General features: G+C 55.4%; 2 protein-coding genes across 3 annotated transcripts in view; one reads left to right on the top strand and one right to left on the bottom strand.

Annotated features, from left to right (window-relative positions):
- Nucleotides 1-277: 277 nt before the first annotated feature.
- CALML5 (calmodulin like 5) lies at nt 278-1,119 on the top strand. The gene has a single exon (XM_047755413.1). It carries the CDS (start codon nt 444-446, stop codon nt 891-893), a length of 450 nt encoding a protein of 149 aa, XP_047611369.1. The 5' UTR covers nt 278-443; the 3' UTR covers nt 894-1,119.
- A 17,170-nt stretch (nt 1,120-18,289) lies between these two features.
- NET1 (neuroepithelial cell transforming 1) overlaps nt 18,290-25,247 on the bottom strand; it is a 47,679-nt gene continuing 40,721 nt past the window's right edge. For both annotated transcript variants that reach the window (XM_047754746.1, XM_047754747.1), the window contains 8 exons: nt 24,729-24,896; nt 24,271-24,333; nt 23,853-23,949; nt 23,419-23,495; nt 22,205-22,462; nt 21,612-21,782; nt 20,519-20,705; nt 18,290-20,187 (listed from right to left, as the gene is read on the bottom strand). In XM_047754746.1, the coding sequence (XP_047610702.1) occupies nt 19,775-20,187; nt 20,519-20,705; nt 21,612-21,782; nt 22,205-22,462; nt 23,419-23,495; nt 23,853-23,949; nt 24,271-24,333; nt 24,729-24,896 (1,434 nt within the window). In that variant the 3' untranslated portion in view covers nt 18,290-19,774. The remainder of the gene's footprint in view (nt 20,188-20,518; nt 20,706-21,611; nt 21,783-22,204; nt 22,463-23,418; nt 23,496-23,852; nt 23,950-24,270; nt 24,334-24,728; nt 24,897-25,247) is intronic.

The following is a 25,247-nucleotide window of genomic DNA, read 5'->3' on the forward strand; positions in this document are numbered from 1 at the left end:
CCCTCCCCTTCCCGTCTCTGAAATTGGGGATGAGCTCTGTTGCCCCACTTGGCCCTGGTCTCTGGGAGAGTCACAGGCCAAAGCCCCCAGGGCACCATGTCCGTGTCTACTGTTGGGCGGTTGAGGCCAGCCCTGGCTGGCTCCCGGGGCTCTCCTGGGCGGGCCTGCCACTCCGGTTCCTGCATTTCTTGTCTGTGGCTGGTGTGTCCCTCCCTGGGAGGAGGCTTTTGCCCCAGGACGTCAGGGGGTGGTGGGTGGGGAGTCTTCCTCCTCCCTTCCCTCGGATCTGCAGAAAAGGAGGGGAGCCCATCTGCAGCAGGACTGTCGCTGGAGCTCTGTCCTCAGCCAGACGCAGCCCCGGTTCTGCGCTGGTCCCAGCTCCGGCGTGCGCCCTTGGGAGGCTTGGCAGCGAGCTCAGAAGCTCCGTGGCAGGTGCAGGTGACATGGCCGAGCAGCTGTCCAAAGAGCAGGTGGCCATGTTCAAGGAGGCCTTCGACAGAATCGACAAGAACAAGGACGGCACCATCAACGTGCAGGAGCTGGGCGCCGTGATGCGGTCCCTGGGCCGTAACCTGTCAGAGGACGAGCTCAAGGCGCTCATCGCCCAAGTGGACAAGGACGGGGACGGCACCATCAGCTTCGAGGAGTTCCTGGCCACCATGGTCACGACGATGCAGGCCCACGGCAGCGAGGGCGGCCTGCGGGAGACCTTCCGCGCCTTTGACCTGGACGGCGACGGCCACATCAGCGTGGACGAGCTCAGACAGACCATGGCCAAGCTGGGGGAGACGCTGTCCCCGGAGGAGCTGGACATGATGATCCGTGAGGCCGACGTGGACCAGGACGGGCGGGTCAACTACGAGGAGTTCCTGCGTGTCCTCGCCCAGAAGTGAGGCCCCCTCTGCCCCTCGTCGGCCCCGCGTCCTCGAGGGGACGCAGAGGGACAGTCTGGGCGGTGGGGAGGCCTGGCCTCTCCTGGGCCAGGTTCTGCTCTCTGCCCAGCGAGACCGCGTGTGCTCCTGGGCTGGGGTGCTCCCTACCTCACAGGGCTGTTGTGAGGCACCCCGAAGCCGCGGGGTGGGGGGGGGGTGTCCAGAATAAAAGGGATGTGAGCTCTGAGGTGGTAAAGACTGTGCTTGGATGGGGGACGTGCTGCCCCTGCCCTCGGCCCCGGTATCGGCTGCCTATGGACCGGGAGGTGGGAGGGGGACAGAGGAGGCTCCAGGGTCTGCCTGAGCTTCCGGTCAGGGCCGGGCACCCCCTGCACAAACCAACTTATCATCTTCTGCATGGAGACAGATGTGAAAGAAAAAAGTGTGGGTGTGCGTGGAGTGTGCGTGTGCCCATCCTGCATTTGAGGGGTGGGAGCCTCCACAGCAGAGGCAGGGGCACGGGGGACCAGCCCCGTCTCACCTGCAGGCAGGACAGTCGGGAAGCAGAAGGACCAGAGGTGCTGTGATGGGTGAAGGGGAGGGACTCACCCCTGGGAGTGGGGCTGTTCCCCAGTCAGATCTTAGGAGGGCACAGCTCAGGGACGGGGATGGCACCCACCACCACGGCCCAGACCCTCTCCGGCTGCAGCCCCCCAGGGCCCCTGTGAGTGGGGGCTCTGCGGCAGCCCCCAGGCTGCATGCTCCCCTTGGAGGAGCTGTGGAGCTCAGGGAAGATGGGGACGGGAGACGAGGACCTGCCAGCACCCCCCACCCCCCATGTCAAGCAGAGGGTCTTTGTGGCGTTGCTGTGTGGTTTGAAAGCCTCTCCAGGCCAGTCACGGGTTCCCGGCGCAGGGTGGGAGGGGCAGAGCCTGCTTACCTGGGGGCTGTTGCAAAATAGCGCCCCCCTCCTTCCAGCAGGTGGATGGGGAGGGACAGCCCTATCCCCGGGCAGTGGGAGCCTGGCCAGGCCATCCCGGGCGGGTGGCTTCAGCATCGATGAAGTCACTCTACCTGATGACATTCTCAGTGGGTCGCTCGGTCCCCTGGGGCCTCACACAATGCCAGCTCAGGGTCTGGCCACAGGGAGGGGTCCTGGGGTGTGGGGGGAACAGAGAAGAAAGGCAGCGGCTGCAGAGATGGGGAGGGTGGGCCCGCCGGGATGGGGGGGGGGGTCATCCCAGAAAGTCCCCTCCCTCCTCGGGACGCAGGTCACAGACACCTGAGTTTCTCCGTTAGCGATTCCAAGACGCCAGGCTGCTCGGAGACGCATGCTCCAGGCTCTGGGTGGAAAGACCATGAGGTTGGGGATGAACCACGTTCAGTTTTTTCAAAGGCAAATGTGTTCTCTTTATAGCTTGTGTTAAATTCCTTTCCTGAACTGACTGTGACGGCAGAGGGTGGTTTTGTGCTTCTTCTTCTTCTTTCACGTCATCCACCGAAACGTGGGGAGCCCACAAGGGTCACCATGAGTTTTGAATTCTTACTGTCCCCTGGGCCCAGATGGCTGAACAACACCTCCCGTTGTGGAGTATCCGTTTTCTTTCCTTAAAAACATTTTTTTTTTTTTCTGACCTTGAAGAAGTACGAGGCTCGTACCTGCGGCAACAGCAGAATCCACGTTCAGGGCGAGGTTCCGCTGGAGGAGGGGCCGGATTGGAGACACGAGCGGCCCGCAAGGGGTGGCTGGGGTGGCTCAGTGGGTTTCCGAGGCCGGCGGGGAGCGACACAGATGCTGCATCGTTCTCCGTATTTTATATGCACAGAATGGTTTACAGAGATCCCTGCAAGCAGGTCATGGACGGTGAGAACTGGCACAGGGAAGGAGAGGAAGCTGCAGGGGGCGGTCGGGGTCTGGCAGGCGGTAGAGATGGAACTTTGAGGCTTATCCCTGCTGAGCTGCTGCCGAAAGGAGCTTGAGGGGCCACAAGGCAAGAAGAAGGCAACACATTTCTCTTTACCGATCGCCCTGGGGAACAGGAAGGGACCCCGGGGGCCTGGGAGAGGGCGTCCCTCACTCGGGTCTTGGGTGGAAGGAGGGCCTGGGTGGGCTTCAGGCTCCACCTGCACCGCTGCCCCCCGGGGCAGGGTTGGCGGGGAGAGCTGGGGGGGACCTGGGGGACCGGCTTCTCGATGCTGTGGGCCTGCGTCTCGGTGCCTTGTTCCTTATACCTGACTCCGTAGGAGGCACAGAAACAGCGTCACGGTAACCGAGTAGCCTGGAGGACCTCGGAGGTTAGGGGTCACCTGTCCCACCTGGTCTAGAATCGCCTTTTCACGGAGGGGCCATCTGCAGAGACTTCCTTCAAATGGTCACCAGGCTGGCATCGCAGAAAAAATGACCTCCAAAAATAAGTTATAAGGGTTAGAGATTTGGGAGCTCCTGTTGTGGCTCAGCCGTAATGAGCCTGACTAGCATCTATGAGGATTCAGGTTCAAACCCCGGCCTCGCTCAGTGGGTTACGGATCTGGCATTGCCGTGAGCTGTGGCGTAGGTCACAGATGTGGCTTGGATCCCCTCCGTGGCTGTGGCTGTGGTGTAGACCCGTAGGTGCAGCTCTGATCTGACCCCTAGCCTGGGAACCTCCTATGCCACACGTGTGGCCCTAAACAGCCAAAAAAACAAACAAACAATACAGAGGTTTGCAGCAGATGCGATGTTCTTAGCCGTGTCTGTTTCTCCGAGGTTTCTTTGTTCAGTTTGGTTGGGTGTTTAGTTTGACGTGTGGCTTAGTGAATCATTCACGGTTTAAGTTCACCTAAACAGCAAAACATGAGCTGATAGAGGAATGTTCTGGGGTTTTTGGTATGCTGTGGGGTCCGTTTTTGGGGAAGGAGAACTGATTTGTTTCGAGATGGCGTGGTTGCACGTGCCTCTGTCACCAAGGGTTTAAGCATCGAAGTGGGACGGGTTTGTTTCTAATAGACGCTCAAGGGAAACCGCGGAGCCGGTGGTTCTTTAAATTCAGATTTGTTAACTAGCTCGCAGGGGTGTTTTGTGTGGGTTTCTAGCATCTGCTAGAGGCTCAGGGTCTGGCCTGTGAGTCACACACAAAACTGACAGCTGGCTGCGCAGAACTGAGCTGATACAGCTACGGGAACGGGTTGGGGTGCAACCACTTTGTTCAGAACAAAACGAAAGCAAAAATTCCCAAATCCCTCAACGACTTAACTCGAGATGAATTATTCTACTTCTGGTCAAAACAGATGTTTCAAATGCCACAGGCTGAATAACACATTCTCTTCACTGGGTGTTGCCTCGGGATCTTTTCAATTCTAATGTCTCTCTTCCCGCAGGCCTTCCAAGGTCTTCCTTTAAAACCTTCTTTTAAGGTCCACGTCAAAGGCCTCTTCTTCCAGGAAGCTTCCAGAATAAGGATCCATGATGAATAAGGTCTTACCACACACTCTTGGCAATGTGACAACGTGTCTCTCGCTAAGGTGCGTCTTGTAACTCCTTGTGGCAAAGGCCAAGGGTCCCTCTGCAGGACCCCAAAGGATACAATGAAATTCACCAACACTTACCTTGAACGGGAAGCTCCATGTGGGCAGGGCGTGTGGCGGGTTTAGTACGAACCTCCCATCCTCTGCCCCAGTGCCGGGGACCAGGGGGGCTTCCGTGGTGCCGATGGGCTGGAACACTCCAGGGAGTGTGTGACTGACAAGACAGGACCCGCTTTTAGCCCCCTGCCCGCGAGAACCACGAGAACCGTCTGCTCGTGAGGACAAAACCCCAGCGGCTCGCTATTAGAGTCTCCAGAGCAACAGGACCGGTGTGAACGCGCAGATGCAACAGGAGGGCAGGTGGAGGAGGTGCTCAGACCTGTGGAGGTGGAGGTGGAGGTGGAGGTGGAGGTGGAGGCGGCCCAGGGGAGCTGGGGAGGGGACAGTTCAGTCCAAACCTGACAGCTGAGGATGGAGGTGTCAATCCCGACCCAAGCGAGAAGGCTCTGACCACGAGGCCCGCGGCTGAGGGCAGAAGGCAGGGGCTCAGCCTGAAGCAGACAATTCGCCTTCCTCCAATATCTTCATTTTTTGTGTGTGTCTTTTTAGGGCCGAACCCGTGGCATATGGAGGTTCCCAGGCTAGGGGCTGAACCGGAGCTACAGCTGCCGGTCTACACCACAGCCACAGCCACGCAGGATCTGAGCTGCTTCTGCGACCTACACCACAGCTCATGGCAACGACAGATCCTTACGCCACTGAGCGAGGCCAGGGATGGAACCCGCATCCTCAAGGACACGAGTCTGGTTCATTACCGCTAAGCCCGGACGGGAACTCCTCCAACTTTCTTTCTACTTGGACCCTCAGTGGATGGGAGGACGCCCCCCCCTCACAGGGGAAGGAGACTGGCTTAGTTGGGTCCCCAGTTCCCAGGCTCATCTCTAAGGGACTGCCCTCAGACACACCCAGAACCTGCGTCCCACCCACTCTCCAGGCAGCTTAGCACAGCCAAGGTGATATTAAATCAGGAGTCCCTCTTGGTGTGGGAGGGAATTCGGTGCCAGAGCACGGAACGGGTAGAACAGACAACGGTTTGAGTCAGGCCACTTCCACTCGATAAGATTTCAGATCAATGCGCCCCCTCACAGCGCCACTCCCTGACCCGGAAAAGTCACCAAGAGCAGGTTCTTGGACACGAGGTGCCCTCCAGATTCTCAGGAACAAGCTGGATAAGTGACCCAGGTTCTGAGGTTTGGGGTCAGGAGCACGGCTGCCCCACCTCTGCTGCACCAGGACGCTGCCGGGTGACGACCCTCCATCCTTGAGAGGGTGCTGCGGCACCTGTGAAGCCAGGGCCTGCCTCCGCTCCGCCACCCCTGGCACAGCTGACCTCACCCGCCCCTCCCATGCTCCTCCCTGGCGTTACCAGAACCTGGAAGGGGCCCAAGCACCTCTGCAAGCTTCTGCTTTCTTACCTGCAGCTGGGTGCTGTCTTGGGTGCTTGAGTCTCTTTCCCACTCAGGTGGCCACAGCCCCATCTCCTGTCCTCCCCTCACTCCCCAGGGCACCGGCACCAACTCTCCCTGTCACCTCTGCCTGTTGGGCCTGGGCCGCCTTTGCTAGAAGCCGGATTCTCAGTCCTAGCTGCCAGTTAAAACACCCGGAGAGGTTTCTGAGAAGACCTTGTGTGAGTCCCCAGTGTTCTCACCCCTGAGCTGGTCTGGGGGGCCACAAAGTTCTGACACCACCCCCCGTCGGTCTGGAAGCCCCAGGCTCGGTCACCTACTTCATGCCCCCAGGGGCTTGTGTGGCCAAGATAGAGAAGCCGAGTACCAAGCATTGACCTGCCTCTGCAAACCATGGTCCAGCCGGGTGCCCAGGCCTCCTCTGCAGCGCTGGGCAGGAACAGGGGCCCGGGCTCTGCAGCCCACAGCAGGAGGTCACTGTCGCCCAAGCCCAGTCTGGCTTTCTCTCTTGCAAAACGGAGGTAGCCATAGCCCTTCCTCTGCGGACTTGATCAAGTGGTAGGTAGAGGCCAGGCCACCACGGACCTGGGAAGACATGGTGCAGAGGCAGCCATGGTGTGTGTGTGTCTTGTCCCAGGCTCCTGCGTCCCCTGAAGCGTGCTCAGATCCAGTGGGCTTCCAGACCCCCCAGGCCCGTGGTGATGGGCAGGCTGCCTGCCTGCAACTTTGGGCGGTGCCTGAAGGGTCCCCGGGGCTCTGCTTCCTCCTCCGGGTTTTCCATGAGGCGGAGGGGGTTTCCTGCCAGGAACCACCGCCGTATCTGCCAGGGCCGGGCCAGCGGGAGGGGCATCGGAAACAGCTGTTATCGCTCTGCAAACAATGCTGCTATCTTGTTCTGTGGGAGGGTGCTGGGGGAAAAAAAGAAAAAAAAAAAAAGGCTTGGTCAGCACCCGCTTTTAGACTAGGGGATTGTATTTGTGTGATTATGACAGGGGGAAGAGAGGAGAAAAAATAAACTGGTAGCTCTGAGGGGGAGCCCACGCTTGGCCAGCGTCTGGGGTCTGCAGCCCTGCGGGTCCCCGAGCTGATTTTAGGACTCAGCCTGGCCAAGTGAACAAAGGAGAGCGACGATCTCGCTTTCCGTGACAAGTGTCTAAGGCAGGACTGACTTGTGTTTTGCTTTCAGGACACTGATGGGTATTGTTTCCTTCTATTTATAGTGAGGGAAGCTGGTTTTCCACTTATCATCACGGTCATTTAAAATACAGTTATTAGTGCAGGACATAGATTAAAAGACAGCAAGTGGGGAAGGGTACAAAAAACATGCGGAACGGTGACAGTGGCTCTAAAGTGACCAGGCCCTTGGAAACAATGGCCCAACCCTTCCACTATACTGAGGAAGGGATGGTTTGGACTAGAGGGTGAGCACCCTGAAAACGAGAGATAGGACAAACAACTCGGGTCACAGGAAGGAAACTCAGCTGCGTGGGCTCCCGGGGGAGCTGAGGTGGGCAGAGGGGCCCATGCCCCCACCTCCCGCAGGTTCAAGTGGCCTCCCCACCCCGGCTCTTGCCCTGGGGCAGGGGTACAGCCCCGGCCACCCTCTATCTCTTTCTCAAGCCCAGGGGGGAGCTCGGGACTCCAGCCAGAGGCCAAAACCAAAACTAGCAGCAGCCACAGGGGGATTTTTTTTTTTTTTTTTTTGCATTACAGCCTCCAAAACTTCTGATTTGTTTCAAAGCTTTTTAAAAAAATTCTTTGAGGCCTCAAAACTTCTGCTTTTGCTTGATCTGTGGGTTTCCATCCAAGCCCCAGGGAGGCAGAGAAGCAGGACTCAGAGGGCTGGGGCTGTTTGGCCTGAAGCAAGGGACGAGCACTTGTCCTACCGGGTCCAGGAAAGTCCGAGAACCAAGGTTAGCTTTGTAACTTCAGGGGACTTGGGGGAGACGTCAGAAAACATTCCTGATACGAGTGAAGAGGCATGAGCAGACAGGTCACTGGGTCAACAGCAGCCTGCATGGGCCACCAGACACACGAAGGACAGGCCCTTGGTGGCGTGACCACCGTCCACCTGCGAGACAGGTGGGGGCGAGGGAGTCCGTCGGCCTTGACGCTGGTGGGAGGCGCCAAGGTGGTTCGTGTGCAGCGAGAGGGAATTCTGACTCAGCATCGTCAGGCCTGATGACCTTCTCAGGCCGTTTCAGCCTGGTTGCTGGGGAACTTCCCAAGCTCACATACAGTTTTCAGTTGAGTTCAGCCTGCCATCTCGGTGGCCTTCAAATGTTTTAGCAATGAAGCACTTGAGAATAGACTCCAGGTGGAGGTGGGAGGGGGCGTGGGGACGGGGTAGCATGAAGCTGAGCCCAAGTTCAGACGTGGAGGGTCAGCGGCTCCATTTCCCGGGTCGGGGGGTTGGGGCTGGGGCAGGGGGCCTTCGATAAATCAGCCCCTCGGCTTCTCCGGGGCCCTGTCTGTGGGCCACACGCTGTCCCAGACCTGTGGCTGCCATGCTGGGCAGGGCACCGGGACCCTGACTTCCCTTCCCCCACTTGTTAGCCTGTCAGAGGGTGTCCGCATCACAGCCCCCACCCCCGGGTGAGGGACACTCAGCCGTGGAGGGTTCCCCATGTTTTAAGAATACCTGGCCTACCAGTGAGGGTCCAGCCCTTCCCACCACCGCCCCCAGGTCCATGAAAACCACCTCTGGGCATTGCCTTGTGATGCAACGATAGAGGCTTAATTACAGCTAGAATAGTGAAGTTAGTGTCGGGGAGCAGGGTGCCATCTGGGCCCGCACGAGATTAAGTTGGGGGTGGCAGGCAGGCAGAGAGGGCTCCTGAGCCCCACGCCCCTGACCTGCCAGCCACACGTGCCTGAGCCCCCCCACAGCCACACCCCACCCCTCGGCTCTCTCACCTGTGAACTGGAGCCAGCCTCCCCATTGTCTTCCTGAGGATTCAGCAAAAGAACGCGTCATTGGAGTTCCTGCTGTGGCACAATGGGTTGAGAACCTGTCTGCAGCGGCTCAGGTCTGCAGAGCCGTGGGTGTGACCCTGGCGGGGGGCAGTGGGTGAAAGGATCGCCCGTTGCCACATCTGTGGCTAATTCAATCCCTGGCCCAGGAACCGCCACCTGCTGCAGGTGTGGCCATTTAGGAAGAACCGACTGAGCCCCGATCCACCACGTGCCTGGAAAAGCCTGCCCTGGGGCCGGGAACCCAGCCCTCCCAGCCCTCCCAGCCCCTCCCGCGCACAGGCCTTGGGCCAAGGGTCAGCGCCCAGCCCGACTGCTAGACCACACTCCTGGTGCGGGGACCCCGAGGTCCCCTGGGGTGCCTGGCATCCGTGTCCAGGCCTGTGCTTGCCTCTGTCTCTGGGCTGGGGCGCTGCCGTTCCCACAAGCAGGCCCGAGGGCCCGGGGTGGGGGCGGGTGTGGACAGAACCTGGCTGTGTGGGTTGGGCACATGGGCGGCCCCCCCAGGGCAGGGCGAGCTGGGGTGGGGAGAAAAGGGGTCTGGCTAGAGGCCTGTTACCCCTTCGACCCAATGGGCAGGGCTGGGCTGTTCGCAGGCGGTGGAAACCTAAAATGGAGTGTGTGTCCTGTGCTTTTTTAAGGCCGCACCCGCGGCATATGGAGGTTCCCAGGCTAAGGGTCAAATCGAAATTGTAGCCACTGGCCTACGCCAGAGCCACAGCAACGTGGGATCCGAGCCACGTCTGCAACCTACACCACAGCTCACGGCAACGCCAGATCCTTAACCCACTGAGCGAGGCCAGGGATCTACCCGCAACCTCATGGATCCTTGTAACTACTAAGCCACTAGCGGGAACTCCTAAAACGGTGGTTCTATGTTGTTGATCTACTGAGCTCACCTGTCTACGAGTCCTGCATCGTTGTCTGGGTCTCGGATTAAGATGGTCAGGAACTTTCTGTGGGGGAGGGAGGGAGGGGGGAAGGAGGGAGCGGGCAGGGGAGGAGACGGGAGGGAGGTGAAGACTCGTCTTTCCTCGGTGTGGCTGGTGCCACCGACTCCAGGGACAAGTCAGGCTGCGGCCGTGAGGTCAGGAGGCTGAACAGAAGGCGCCTGAGGGCAGACCATGCGCTGCGTCCAGGGGGAGCAGGACTCAAGGACAGAGGGCGGCCCGGCCCAGTGTGGGACCTGCTCCCCCGCCTGCAGCCTCAGCTCCTCTTCCTGAGGTTGACTTGTCCCCTCCGTCTGGGCTGAGCCCCAGCCTGGGCTCTCCCTGCATCCCCACAGTAGCTCCAGCCCAGCTGAGCACTTGGGGACTGCCACCTGCTGCCCGGTCCCCACCCCGTGACAACCCCCAGCGGGCCAGGCTCAGCGTGCGCAGTGGCCAGACGCCGAGGAGGAGGAGGGCCTGGACCCGAGGCGGCCAGCGACGATGAGCCGGCAGACAAGCCTCACCTCTGCCCGCACCCTCGGGCCTGGAGTATTTATGGGGAGGGATGCGGGGCTTGCTGGCCCTGGGCAGCGTGGGGACCGGCGACTGGAAATAAGAGAGAGCTGAGGTCACGGATGTTTCGCACAGGCCTAACTGGGCTGCAGGCTTCCTCCCCGGATGCTTGTTCAGAAGATGGACATAGCAGGTCCTGGAGGTGGTGTCTGGCCCCTCTGAAGTCAAAGGTGCGTGACCAGTTGGAGGCTGGGGTCCCAACCCGTCTTAATTGGCTCCTGCTTGAACTAGACGCAGCTGACTCAAGTTCCTGGATAACAGCTCCGGCAAACATCTTATTGTTTTGGCTCCGTGATGTATGGAGGACAAGCAATTAAGGCGAGTGCCCGTGAAGGCAGGTGGCAGGTGTGATGAATTTAACTCTCGGTTACCCGTGGTTTCAACACTTTAACAAACACGCACAATCTCACAGCGGCTCAGGGAGCAGATCTGGGGGTCGTTCTGGCCCAGCTGCTTTGATGGGCTGCAGTCAAGAAGCCCGTGGCTGGGCTGCATCATCCGGAGGCCTGGCTCGGGGCTCGGGGTCTGGCCCCCGGGGCTCCCCTTCACTGTGGGCGAGCTGGTGCTGGCTGTGGGCAGGAGGCGTGGTTCACAGGGCAGCGTGAGGGGCCTCACCGCGTGGTGTGCAGGACAGAGCAGGGCAGAGTGGCTTGGCAGTCCCATGCTGTCAGTCCCATTGTGCAGACCAGCCCTGGTGCACTAAGGTGTGGCTTCCAGGGCGGGCATGTCGCAGGCCCGGCAGTCGCAGGCCCTCGCAGGGCTGCAAGTCTGTCTTTGACCACGGACTCTTGCTAAGGCAGAGCTGGGTGACAGCCTTCATGGCTCATTCAGCAAACACCTTGGACGCAATAATCTTACAGCTGAGTCTCGAAGATGACGCTCTCGTGAGAAAGTGTTACGAGTCAAAGGGCAGCGAGAGACCCCGGGCGGTGGGGGCCCGGTGGGGGTGTGTCTACAGGGCAGCCAGGCCGCTGCCGAGAGCTGGTGAGGCCCAGCTGGTGGGTCTGAGGGCTGGAAACCGGGTAATCACTAGTTCAGCCATCGCACCTATCACCTGCCGGTACCCATCACGGTTGGTCTCTTTGTTGCTATAAGAGGCTGGCATGTCCTTCAGGCTCACGGAGCCCAAACAATAAGGCGTTTGCCTGAGTTGTTTTCCAGAGAGTTGGGGTCGGCTGTGTCTAGTTCAGCTGGGCAAGAGTCAGCTGTGTCCAGTGAGAGCTGGGCTGGTGAAGACTGGATGGGGCCCCTGACGCTTCGGCTGGGCAGGCGCGAGTGTCCACGGGGGGCCCTTTTGCACGTGCACAGGCCTGTCGTCTGGTTACGTCTGTGCGGTGACAATCATCGCGTCTTTTCCCAGTCACCGTCCCCACGCTCCCTACTTCTTTAGGCTTCATCCCATAAGCAGCCCGAGCTGAGCCTGATTTGAGGTTTCTCTGCCCGTTTCCCTGTGTGGCTGCCCTGTCAATAAACCCTCTTTGCTGCAAACCTGGCATCTTGGCCGTTTGGCTTTGCCATGCGCAGGACAGAGCCAACCTGGTTTAGGATGAGCGGGAGATGGGGAGGGAAGGGGGAGTGGGGGAGGGGGAGGGGAGGGAGAGGAAGGAACAGCTTCCAGAGTTGGGACCAGCCTGGCTGCTCAGGGGACTAAAGGTGCCAGGCACTGTGGGGTGGCCAGGATCACTTTTCACTGCTCCAGTTCCAGAACCTTCTCTCGCATCCCGTGGGCCACTGCTGTTCAGCAGGCAGACGCCAGTGGCTGCACTTGATTGCCTGTCACTGCAACAAAGGAACCCATTGGCGGGTTCTCGGGAGAGCCAGCCCTGGAGGACCTGGCTGTCGGAGAAGCAGAGAAATGACTACGGAAACAGTTTCCGCTTGTGGAAAGGATTGTTCCAAGCTCTGCCCGCAGCAAACGTGATTTCATTGTTGCAGAGCCTCTGCCCCGTGGCTCTCAGATGGGGGCTCGGGAGTGTGTGTTTACATGCCCGTGTGCCATCTTCCTTTGCTTTGGAGCAGCTCGCTGCCCCCTGGGACCAGGCCCGCGTAGGCTTGAGGGGACACGCCTAATGGGCCTGCGGGTCCCAGACGGTGTGAGGCCTGGGCTGAGCTTCCAGCTTCACCTGCTGCCCGGTGAGATGCGTGTACTTTGACGCTCTGGAAACCTCCCGCGCTGGCTGCTCGTCTTCCGTGTGGTTTGTGAGGTCTTGGGTTGGCCTCACTGCTGTCTTAGAGCAGGCGCTCCCCCAGGGCTTGGGGTCCTCCCTCCTGTCCCGAGCCTGGAGGGCACTGAGCAGGGGCCTGATCCCTGGGTACCCCTGCCCTTCCCCCAGGCATCGCAGCTTCTGCGGGTTTCCCTGAGGGCTGAGCTCACACCTGGAAGTGGCCCAGCATGGAGAGGGTCCAGGAGGGCCTGCGGCGGAGCCTGGCGAGCGGACAGAGCAGCTCTGCGCCGAGGTGGGTGCAGGTGCAGCGGCTCTGCGCCGAGGTGGGTGCAGGTGCGTGGTGTCACGTAAAAGCCTCCCTTCCAGCCCTGGGGCCGTTTCCAGCGGTGGGGGGAGGCCTGGGGCCGGCCTGATGTCCCCTGACAGCTGCGGTCTGGGCGGCCTCACCCAGAGGGGTGCAGCCTGGCCCTCCCGCGCGGGGCGCTGCTGGGCAGGGAGCGGGCGCAGCAGCCTGAATCCAGGCGGAGGAGGGGAGACGGAGCCGGGTTAGTCTGCCCCAGCTTAGCTGGATCTGGAGTCTCTGTGAGGCGGGGGCTGCCCCAGACTCAGCTGGGAGAGGACAGAGGGCAGCTGGCCGCCCCCACCCAGACAGTGGTGGCGCTGCTCACACTGTCACCTCTGCCCCTGCTGAGGGAGGGGCCGGCCTGGGATCAGAGCCTGAGGCGGGGCCCTCCTCAGCAGCCCTGGTCCGGAACCAGACGTGGGGCCAGACCCCCAGGCCCGTCCCTTCGTCCGCAGGCCGTGTGCGGCGTGGCTTCAGCTCTGATCTCTGCGGACGGTCCTGACGGCCTGTACATCCAGGGGCGTGCTTTCTTCCCCTTGATCTGGGTAATTTTTTTAAAAAACAGACTATTTTCTTCGAGGAGCTTTAGGGTCACAGCTGCGCGAGGTGGCAAGTGTCGATTTCCCCCGCACCCGCTCCCTCACGCCCAGAGCCTCTCCACCCACCAAAGTCCCCGCCAGAGGGGACGTGTGTTAATGACGGATGCGCCCACAGCGACAAGTCATCCTCGCCCAGAGTCCAGAGATGACGTTGGGGTCTTGGTGGCGCAGGTCTGTAGGTTTGGACAGACGTGTAGGTACGAGGACCCGTCCCCGTGGTGTCAGACCAGTCCCAGCGCCCTGAGCGCCCTCTGCTCTGCCGCCTCACCCTCCACTAACCAACCGCTCCAAACCGCTGGTGTTTTCACGGTTCGCATAGAGTTGTGCCTTTTCTGTGACATCCGATTGTTGGAATCACAGTCTGTGGCCTCCAGGTTCCTGTCTTTTCATGGCTTGGAAGCTCATTTACTTGAGTGCCGAGCGACAGGCCTTTGGATGTGCCGTAGTCTAGCTACCCCCCTACGGAGGGACACTGGGCTCTTTCCACGCGTGGGAGATCACGGGCGAAGCTGAGAAAGCGTCCGTGTGCAAGCTTTTGTGTAGATCTAAGCTTTCAACTCCAGCGGGCACCGGAAAGCGCGATCACCGGGTCTCGCGGTAGTAGGTCTTGTGGTTTACTGGCAGCGGCCTTCCAAAGCGGCGGCCCCAGGTTGCGTGGGCGCCAGCAGGCAGGAGGGGCGCCTGTTGCTCCACAGCCTGCCCGGCATCGGGTGCTGTCGGTGGTGCTCTGAAAGGGGCCATTCAGGGAGAGGCGCGTCTCATTGTTTTAATTCCCATTTCCCCAACGACCCGCGATGCTCAGCATCTTCTCATTTGCTTCCTTGCCACCCGTGAGTCTTCTTAGGTGGCGTCTGCTCTGGTCCGTGGTCCATTTGTAACCTGGCTCTGCCGGGGATGGCGCTGACACCGCAGGGCACGGGAGCACAGCAAGAATGGGGTCTCCGGGCTCGTGTTGGGACTGGGCAGAGTGGGGTGGGGGCAAGGGAGACACCTTCCAACCGGGCGGCCTGTGTCCTGCCTGGGGAACGCGGAGGTTCCAGCATCCTGGTTGGAGAGCTGGGACCCTCTGGTCTGCAGCCTTTAGGCCTCGGCGAAGGCAGAGAGCTCAGAGGCAGGGGGTCATAGAGCCCAGGTCAAACCGCCATTATCTAAACCTGGGAAGGGGTCGCATCTTTTATTCCCCTTCATCCCCACGGCTGCTGCCGGCCCTGTGCCACCCTCTTCTGCTTCACGCTGAAACAAAGAGCACCTGCGGCCAGCTGGGGGGCGGGTGGGGCACACTGAGGGGGCACCCTGCTGCTCAGGGCAGCAGAGCTCCAGCTTTGTAGCACCCCCACTCCCTCAGACCTCCTGGGGCCACGAGGGGAAGGCGTGAACACAGGAGTGGAGAAAACAGGACGCATCTGAGCCTCGTTTCCAGCCTGTCTTTGTCACGTGCTTGCTGTGACCTGGGGAAGGGCCTAGATGCTGCCCCTGCATTTCTATAACTCGGGGAGTCCCCATGCATGAGCCACCTGCCTTGAGAGGTATAAGGTGTCAAGGGGAGGGAGAGGGCTCTGGTTGGGTGTTTCTGACTTGAGGGCAGTGTTAGCTCCTGGGAACAGAATGAGATGTTTCTGCAGAGCTGTCCGAAGAAGTGAACGGACCAGGGTGGTACCTGTCTATTGGACGGAAACCAGACACGAACCTCCCCAGTGGTCACTGTTCACGACATACTCACTTCCAAGGTCTGCAGAAGTCCAGTGACAAGGCGGGCGAACTGACAGAAGCCTTACAGTGGGCTGGCAGCAGAGGCAGGGTCCTCAGGGGACACACACAGGCCTGGCACAGGTCTTTAACCTCAGCCTTGCCACAGCCGGCTGGGCGATCCTGGGATGTCTGGATGTCTTCAGATGCCCCAGCTGGTGCCGGGGGATCCCACTGGATGCTCTGCACGGGGTGCAGGCCTGGCCTTGTGGACCCATCTCTGCCGGCCCCAGCCAGTGAAGGCGGGACAAACCCCCCACTCCTGCCCCCGGCAGCAGCTACAGAGGAGCCCCAATTCCGTGGGAGGTTGTCTAAGTCTTTGAAGACAGCTAGTTAGCCTCACTTTCCAGTGTACTCAGCAGAAAGTATAAACGTCACCAGAAACTGTTACGCTGCCTCCTCTCCTATGGGGCGGGTGGCGGTTGACCAGCAGGCCCTTGCTGGATGTTCTTGGGTCGGGCTGCGTGGAGCTGCTGCCCTGGGGCACCTGCCAACACGCCTGCTTTCTCACTGCCCCAGCTCAGTGCGGGGAACGTCTGAGCCTGAGGAAGAGGGAAGGCGGAGGGGGCAGATGATGACAGGGGGACACACAGGGGAGGAAAGGAGAGGGTGGAAAGGCCTGAACGGATGAATTCAGAATCCAGATCAGTCCAATCCTGGGGTCTAACTGTAACAGAGGACGTGACCGTTGAGTTTAGGCAAAAGGTTTGCGTATCTGTGAGGGGCAGAGAGCAAATCATCTGTATTTGAGAAACATTCTGCCTTTATTTTGAAAAGTGAAGGTGGTGGGTACAGAGGAGGTTAAAAGTTTGAGGAGTTGGAAACTTACTAGAATCCTGGAATTCCATTAAGTTTTCTTTTAAACTTTTGCTTCTTTTCTTTTGGTCTCTTTTTTGTCTTTTTAGGGCGTAAGTGGTGGGGGCACCCCCATTGGGGGGCACTCTGTGTATGGTGGCACATGGAGGTTCCCAGGCTAGGGCTTGAATCGGAGCTGTAGCCGCCGGCCCACATCACAGCCACAGCAACACAGGATCTGATCCATGTCTGAGACCCACACCACAGCTCACGGCAACGCCGGATCCTTAATCCACTGAGCGAGGCCAGGGATCGAACCCCCATCCTCAAGAATACCAGTCGGATTCGTTAACCGCTGGGCCATGATGCGAACTCCAACTTTGGCTTTTTTAGTGAAAAATTTCAAGCCCATCTTCAAAAAGATGTGCAGACTATGATTTCTCATTCTCTCTCATCCTGCTTCAGCAGTTCTAAATTTACGGCCCATCTGGTTTCCTCTTTATCCCCAGCCATGCTCCTGCTCCGTCAAGTTGGAGGAAATCTCAGACCTCAGACCATTTTATCTGTGACTGTTTCCATCTGTGTCTCTAAAGGGACTGCGATCATGGTGCTACTGTTGGACATAAACCCTGACAGTATCTGTGCGACTTTAAGTACCAGTCCCCCTGGATGTTTCAGATTACCTTATTTTATTTAAAAGCAATTTGATTTTAGGATCCAAATAAATCCACACATTGCGATTATTCATGTCTCTTGAGTCATATACCCCTCCACCTTTGTCTTTTTTTTTTTTTTTGCTTTTTGCTTTTTCTAGGGCCACTCCTGTGGCATACGGAGGTTCCCAGGCTAGGGGTCTAATCGGAGCCATAGCTCTTAGCCTACACCACAGCAACTTGGGATCTGAGCCACGTCTACAACCTACACCACAGCTCACGGCAACGCTGGATCCTTAATCCACTGAGCAAGGCCAACCTCATGGTTCCTAGTCGGATTCGTTAACCACTGCGTCACGACGGGAACTCCTCCGCCTTTGTCTTTTTCAACTTTATTTTGTTGAAGAAACTGTCATTTCCCTTCATTTCCTCCAGATCCAACTCAGGCTGGTTTTCTTGGTGAGACCGCGTAAGTGGTGGGGGCATCCCCATTGGGGGGCACTCTGTGTATGGTGGTCTTTATTTTTTTTCTTTTTCGGCCCCCCTGCGGCATATGGAGCCAGGGATCAAGTGACCCAAGCCCAAGTCGTGACCCAGGCCACAGCCGCAGCAACGCCAGATCCTGAGCCCACCGTGCCCAGCTGGGGATTGAACCTGAATCCAAGCCCTCCCAAGACGCCGCCAATCCCGCTGCGTCACAGCGGGAGCTCCCGGTGGTCTTTATTAATGGCTGACGTCTAGATCCATCAGTATGGGGGAGGGCTTACAAAACGGTGGCCTGCCTTCTTCACTGACTGGCTGGGCTCCTGCTATCGAGAAAGCCTTCCCTTCCTCAGCTCTGCAGCTCCTCCCGAGATGTGTTCGTGGGAAAGGGCACAATAAATGCTTGATGCCTTATCAGTTTTCAAAGGAGTAAGCTGGCTTCCTAGAGAGTCCAAAGGGGATTTCAACGGTGGAGCTTGTCCTCGCAGCATCACGGGGAAGCGCTGGACCCCACGTCTCCCTGTCGCCCTGGACGGTGCTCCCACGGCCTCAGAGCGCTCGGGCCCCCCTGGGCCCGAGGAGCCGCCCACGGCCGCCAGGCCCTCAGACGTGCAGTTGGCTCTGGACTTGTTCAGGCAGGTCTTACTTTTTCCCCCGAGTGAACCCAAGGAAGCCAGAGTCTTCAATAAAACACTTCGTGAACGACAACACGTGAACTACTGCTGACTTCCACAACCTCAGACGCCCATCGAGGCAACTCGGGAAGAAACGATCTTGTAGCATCCCCGGAAATGACCAGAAGTCTTGCGTTCTGATTTTTCAGGTGACAGCAATAAGCTACACTCTTGACTGTGATTTTCCAGAGTTAGAAACTTGAGATACCCACATTAAAATCTGAAATGAATCAAATTAGTCAGGATGCTTTGTGATTGGCTTGACTGCAATATCCAGAAAGTGGCCGGATGTTCAGCCGTCTTCAGTTCAACTGCTAAATCTGATTATCACATGTTCTAAACGGTTAATGAGAGTCACACATTTGACCCGCCCGACTCCTCTTCCTCTTCAACGAATTTCAAAGGTCGACTGACGACGACACCCTCTGTGGAGCTTGCTGTCATCTCCTTTGCTGCGCCAACACCCTGCCAGACACCCCCAAATACCCACCAGCCAAGAAACCTCTAAGGGTGATTACGTGTGTGACTTTTTTTTTTAATTGTATAATTCATTTATACAGAAAAATCACTTGGAATTAACTATTTACAGTCTTTTCCAATTTCATTTCCACTGGCCAAAGAGAGTTCACATAATAGTCACCGTTTACTTGAACTGATCACCGTTACAAATCTGCCCGGACACAGGGCTTTCAGAGCTCCCCCGAGAGACGCTGATCTCACTGGAACAGAAACATTTCATAGTAGAAGATGCACTAGTCTCTTTTCCCTCTTATGCATAAATCTGCCCAAATTGATCTGATACGGTCAAATTTTCAACATGCCATTTTCTTTCCAACCCCATTATTTCCAAGTATTGTAAATCAAGGCAAATACAGTTCACTTCCCCCAAGCCTTCTACGACTTACTACAAACTCTCAAGTCTGGCTTTTATCATCTCCTTTCGTAAATGTCTGACACAACCAGACATTCTGCTTTAAGACAAGACTACTCTCTTTGTCCCTCTTTTTTTTTTTTTTTTTAAAAAAAAAAAAAAAAAACCTACTACCAGTCAGTTCCTTTCTGCCTGCTTTTTCAGACAACACGAACTTCCCATGAACGCGTTAAGGTGGTTTTCTTGCCGTAATCCAGAATACACCAAGTCATTTCACGTGTGCTCACCACCCCGCAATCCTACCCTTTAAAAACTGCAATTTTCTGAATTGGCTCAAAAACAGTATGGCTTGGTTTCACTTGGTAAAGTTAATATGATGTAAAAAACACACACATGTATATACATACACACATACACACATTTTTAATCAAGGAAGAAAAATACTTTAGAGACATGCCAATTTGAAAAGGCATCAAAGTAAAAAAATAAAAGCAAATACTAAAAACTACTTTACAATAAAAAAAATTAAATAATCGGCAGGTTCAATCAATGAAAAATGAGGAATGTGCAGTGAAAAACAAACAAGAAAAAGCATTCCAGTTGGTAAAATGGAAAACCTATTAAGTTGTATTTGTTTTCCAAGGAACTTATGTTTCAATGTAAATTCTGAAACACAAACATATATTTCCAAGTAGATCTTAGAGGCCAATGTTAAAATTTCAAATTCTGCATTCAAAATTTATCAAAGAAACACTGGTAAAATCCCAGTATTTGTAAAATTTTAGGCTTTGGCAAACATTGTAAATATCACAATTGGTATTAAAAAAATCATCATGAATATAGAATGAGGAGGAAATCCATTTTGTAAGCATTTCATCTGATTAAAAATACCAGGCTGCATGTTCTACATCTGAGAAAATATATTTTTTAAAAAGACTGCAGTTTAACAATAATCTGTATATGTACCTTTAGCTGCCATTAAAAAAAAAAAAAAAAAAAAGAGGAACAACCACCAAAACCAACCAAAAACAGAGCACGTGTCGACTGGTACTGAGTAACCCTGAAACATCGCAAGGGCGACTGTACAGCATAAATAGAGTCTCTCCCCAAACGCTTCCCGGGGCTTCTTTACACCAGAGTCTCCTTCCGCTGGCCACCAACCTGGGCTCTGTCCCTGGCTCTTCGGAAGCCGGCCTGGGCTCGACGGGCTTTCCCGCCCTTCACGTCATCCGCCGTGTGCGCTGGGGGGCCGCCCCGGGGAGCTTCTCCGTCAACTTCGACCTGCGTCCCGCTGGCCGCCGTGGATGCCCGTCTCTGGGCCCTGGCGCCCCCGGCAGGAGCAGGAGGGTGGTTCTCCCCGTACTCCTCGTGCAGCTCTGGCACGCCCCGCAGCTCCGAGGGACTGGCGGCCCGCCGGAAAGGGGCGATGGCGGCTCGGATGCAGCTGAACCACTGCTGCTTGTGGAACACGTCGTTGGCCTGGAGGGTGTGGGACTGGCCTGCAGAGGCGTCTTGGAAGCGAACGCGAAAGATGTTTTTGGCTAGAAAAATAAAAATTAAAAAAAGGAGATCAGACTTAAGAGAGCGTGTTCCAGAGAGAGGGGTCAGGCTATCTGAACGTGGGTGCTGGCATTCCCACCCCTTGCAGGTCCCTGAGGCGGAGCCGGGAAAGGAGGCCCAGACAGTGCTTAGTAGATACACGTGGTGGGGCTGGAGCAGCGCGGCGCCCGACAGCTCGGGGAGTGTAACAGGTGGAGGACAGCAGAGCCCCTTTCCCCTTTAGTTTTTTGTGTGGGAACAGACTTTTTAAAGGTTCAAACTGAAGTGGCTCGGTTGCGAGTTGGTCTAAACTGCTTTACGGCAGGCAGTTACCTTTATCGGAGGTGCCGAAAGCCCCTCGAAAGGACCCTCCCATCCTCACGTCCCCGTCCTGCAGGTCCTCCAAGACCAGCTCCTCCACCGGGATCGGCTGCCGGTAAACCTGGTAGGAGGGACGCTCGCCGCGAGTCACAGGCCGAGTCAAAACCAAGATGTCTTGAAACAGGAAAATGTAAAGTTTCTGGAGAAATGAGAAACGAACGCCTCCTAAGCACGGAGCTTTGTGAGTTTAAGCGATGAAAGCCACTGCTGGAGTAACCTGACTTGATCGCACCAACTTCCTCGCATTGATTTACTGCGATGTGCCTGACAAGTGACCTCACAAAGACGTGATGGGCACGCTGTGCGCGGTCGCCTCGGAGAGCGTTCTCATCACAGCCCACAGGCCACTCTGGCATCTGTGTGTAACTTTAGACGCAGCAGCAGCTGAGCAAACGCTGCGCAGCACAAAGAGCTGCCTGTCGAGGGTAACGTGACAGGAAACACCAGGCCGGCTGGCGCGGGCTTCTAACAGGGCCAGAATTTAAGAATGGAAGCTGGTAAAAGCGTTGAGGGTCTGGCCTGTCCCCATAAACGGAGGCTTTCATGGAACAACGAGGCCTCACGGTAGAAACTGGAGATGTCCGGTTTCAACTATTTCCAAAAAGAACCTCAGTTTGCAAAGTGGGCTACTGAAAAGCACCTAATGAAGTAAAAATACCTTTCTGAGCCTGTAGTTCATTCAAGCAGATGCCTTTGTAATTAAGATGTTAAAAATAACTTTTCTTTCATTCAATCTGCTGAAGAAATTTGTCTAGGCGTGCTAAAAAACACTTTAAAATTTTTTTTGAAGGCTCTGCTGCTCGGTATTAAACATTATAAAATAACTTATTTAGAAAGGAACCCCTACCCAAACGAGTTGATACATGCTTCAAAACTAAAAAATAACGTATTACGGATTCTCCACTGAGACACTGAAGTCATTCCGTCATGAGACACCAGAGGTTTGCTTCATCAAAGCTGCTGCCTTGAAATCCAGCAACCTCCCGTGCACGTTACGGACCCGCCTCGCGACGGCTCACGTCCCGTCCGTGCGCAGGGCACTCACGTGTCCGCTCTTGTTCTTCAGCTCCCCGTGGCAAAGCAAGACCTTGCTTGCTTCAATCCTGGGGTCCTTCTGCCTTTCGTCCAGGTACTCCAGCTTGTCAACGTAATACTGGCACTCCGACTCGCCCTTCTTCAGGTTGATGTCAGAGAGGACTCCCTGTATGATCAGTATCTAAAAGGTGTCGAGAAAAACCAACGGAGCGTTTTCAGGGTGTTAGTTTATCCTGTTTTCCCACAGGACCGAAATGTCACACTAAAATTTTAAAGGGGGAAGGGACCCTAGAAATCAGGTAATTCCGTCAGTCCCTCACTTTACAGCCTCAGCCAAACTGGGTGATTTGCCAAAGCCACACACCTAGGTGACGGAAGAGACCAGATCAGCGTCCAGGCGCTTGATGAAAGCCTAACACGAGCCGTGCTCCTCTTGGCCAGCGCACAGCGCAGTAACACACGGGACCCGGCAATAACCGCAGAACCCGCTGTGCTGCCTCAACCACACGCAGGAGGTATGAGAATGTCCCTGCACACCTTGCTAAGACACGACAAGCGGGCACTCAACGCGAAGGACGGAAGAGCCACTGCCTGGACACTTACGGCCTCCTCCAGGAGCCGCACGTCGGGGTGGTCTTGGGGCGTGTGTCTAAGAATCTCCTTCAGCAGTAAAGGGTACTTGACAAGGCGGCTTCGAGGGATGTCCAGGAAGCTCCACAGATCTAGTTTCCGGCTGAAGGGGGACTCCAGGCATCGCTGGAGGAAGTCTTGGACTCTGGGGTCCTGCTTCTTTTGATCGAGGAGTGCTTTGGCTGCCAGCTGGTTACTGCAGTAGCCTCGGTAGGCGTTCAAGCCCGGCAGCTGAAGGGGAAGAGAACAAAGGATCATCAGTTCCCGTTGCGATTTAGTCCATTCGTGAGACTGGACACAAACCACACAACGCAGAGCATGCCTGGAAGTTTTAAGCAGCTGTGAGAATGTTCCTGCAGGTCCTGGGGAACCGCAGAGTCCTCTGGGCCGCCATCAGATGCCCTTTCCGCTTCCCCTCACTTGGCTAAATCCAGCCAAAGCCTCACGACTCCTAGTGCCCCAAGCTCCACCAGACGCTGGTCCTCTGCGTTCCCAGGACACCTGGGCCTCCTCTGTCACCTTCCTCTCCCGCCCTGAGACTGCCTGTTTACTGACTGTCCTCGCCACACTATAAATGCCCCTCTTTCACCCGAGTCCCCAGCCATCCCTCCTAGAACAATGCCCGGCAGCTTGGCAGACGCTCCAAGACTCACTGAGAGAAGAAAACAGGTGATTAACGGTATGTGATTCTGTCCAAGGAGGAACATATTCTTAAAACAAATGAAACAGCATCATTCGTGAAGAATTTTTTTAAACTGAGACTATAACTTCTATAACAGCTATGTAAATGTGTTCAGTTTTAATGCCTTATTTATCTCACTTTAGAATCCAGTTACTGAATGAAATCAATGTGATATTCGTCACAAATGACATGTATGAGAGGTCCCGTTGTGGCGCAGCAGAAACGACTCCAACCAGGAACCGTGAAGTTGCAGGTTCGATCCCTGGCCTCGCTCCGTGGGTTAAGGATCCAGCGTTGCCATGAGCTGTGGTGTAGGTCGCAGATGTGGCTCGGATCAGGTGTTGCTGTGGCTGTGGTGTAGGCCGGCAGCTGTAGCTCCGAATGGACCCCTAGCCTGGGACCCTCCGTGTGCCGCAGGTGCGGCCCTAAAAAGCAAAAACAAAAACAAACGACAGGTACGGCGCATCTGTATGAACCTCTCAGAAGCAGACAACTTGCTACATACCCAGCTTACAAGAATGTGACCAATTTGCTCCACTGTCCCACCAGGCTTGGTTGCTTCTCCTATTCTTGCCAACAAATCTGAAGGGTAAAAACCAAAAATATCAATAATACGTTTACCTAAAAAGTAGTTCAGGGAGGGCAAGATAGGCTAGAGGATTAAGAGGTACAAACGACTGTGTATAATATAAACAAGCTACAGGACAGAGTGTACAGCACAAGGAATGCAGCCAGCATTTTATAATAACTTTAAATGGAGTATAATCTATAAAAGTATGAGTTACTATGTGGGACACATGAGACTAAGATTGTAAATCAATTATACTCCAATAAAATGTAAAAATTTTTAAAAATCAGCACTAAATGAGAAGTTTGGATTTAAAATCACTTGTGCTACTCCTATTCAGTGGGTAACGCAGCTCTGGCGGCATTTCTCACCTTCGTGCAGAGGTATGTAAGCATCCAGATCACCAAATATATGTGTGAGCTCCTCCTCGGACATAATAGACAGCTTTAACATGGGGTCGTGGTAGGCCTATCAGAGAGGAGACAGGTGTCACACAGAGATGGGGCAAGCAAAACACGACCAGAGGGGTCTACGTGAAGCAAGCACGACTGACTTCGTCAAAGCAGCATGGATTCTGTTCTACACGTAAACGAAATTAAGGTCTAAGTTAATCTCAGGATGGACTCTCTTACAAATATTCACATTTGTCTAATAAACGTCCTCTACAAAAAGTATTCGACAGTAGGTATTTTCTACTTTTCAACGTCTAAAGGTAAGAAAATCATCCTTGAGATTTTGTGAAATGCAATTCTTATAAGCCACGGCACATGATAAAAGTTATATACTTGCCTTTCTTGCAAGCTTGAGATCCTCAATTAAATCCTGTTCACCTCGGGACATTTCATATATTGCCTAAGGGGAAAAAAACCCCAGCAAACATTAACAGTCGTTCCCGTGAGAAAGGAAAACCGTATACGATTGATATTTACCATTATTTAACGAACATTCTGAACAGTGCTTTTTAAAGTGGCTCCGTCTAGCACTGGACTTCGGCACGCAATCTCGAGTGAGAGGATGCTGTGAGTTCTATCACTGAACCCCATTGGGGTTGGCACATGCCGTGACCCCCACCCATCACAGGAGCTGCTCCACCGGGTCACGAATGACCACTCGAGCACAAAACCCCACGTTTATCTTGCCACAGGCATTAGGTCTGCAACTTGTCCGGCAAAATATGTTTCAAACCCAAGGACTAGTTTTTGTTTCGCTCAAGCCCGTGAGCGGTCTTGCTAGGGAGGGCAGCGCACCTCCTGCCGCTTGATTTCTCTGGTCGTTAAGGACGCCTTCATGCCCACGTCTAACATCTCGGACCACAGAGCACTGCTTCGCCTTTTGGCAGGCGTGGGCACTGTGGATCTGCTCGACAACTTCTGGGCAGAAGCTGGGGATCTGCTGTCACCACGAAGGGTAAATGACTGAAAAGGAAAAAGAGAAAGAGGTGACCAAGAAAAAAGATTTGGCAGATACAGGAATTATTTCCTTTTTTTTCTTAAAAAAGTTAGACAAATTGAAAAAAAAAGGTCCTGAGGATTTTTTAATGCTGGAAACAATCCTTTATCCAGGCTTCAATCTAGTATTCCAAAATATTTATCAACCAAAATTACTTTCTGGGAATAAAAACTATTCAAGATTGTGTTTTGATATAAGATGCAAACTAATATGATGAGACAGTATAAATAACCGTTCTGGTGACAATATTCTTACCAGCACATCCCCACACCCCTCGACGTTTAAACACAACAGGACAGACCTGTTTGTACCTTGCA

This window comes from Phacochoerus africanus, chromosome 12, assembly GCF_016906955.1.
Source record: "Phacochoerus africanus isolate WHEZ1 chromosome 12, ROS_Pafr_v1, whole genome shotgun sequence".
Lineage (NCBI taxonomy): Eukaryota > Metazoa > Chordata > Mammalia > Artiodactyla > Suidae > Phacochoerus > Phacochoerus africanus.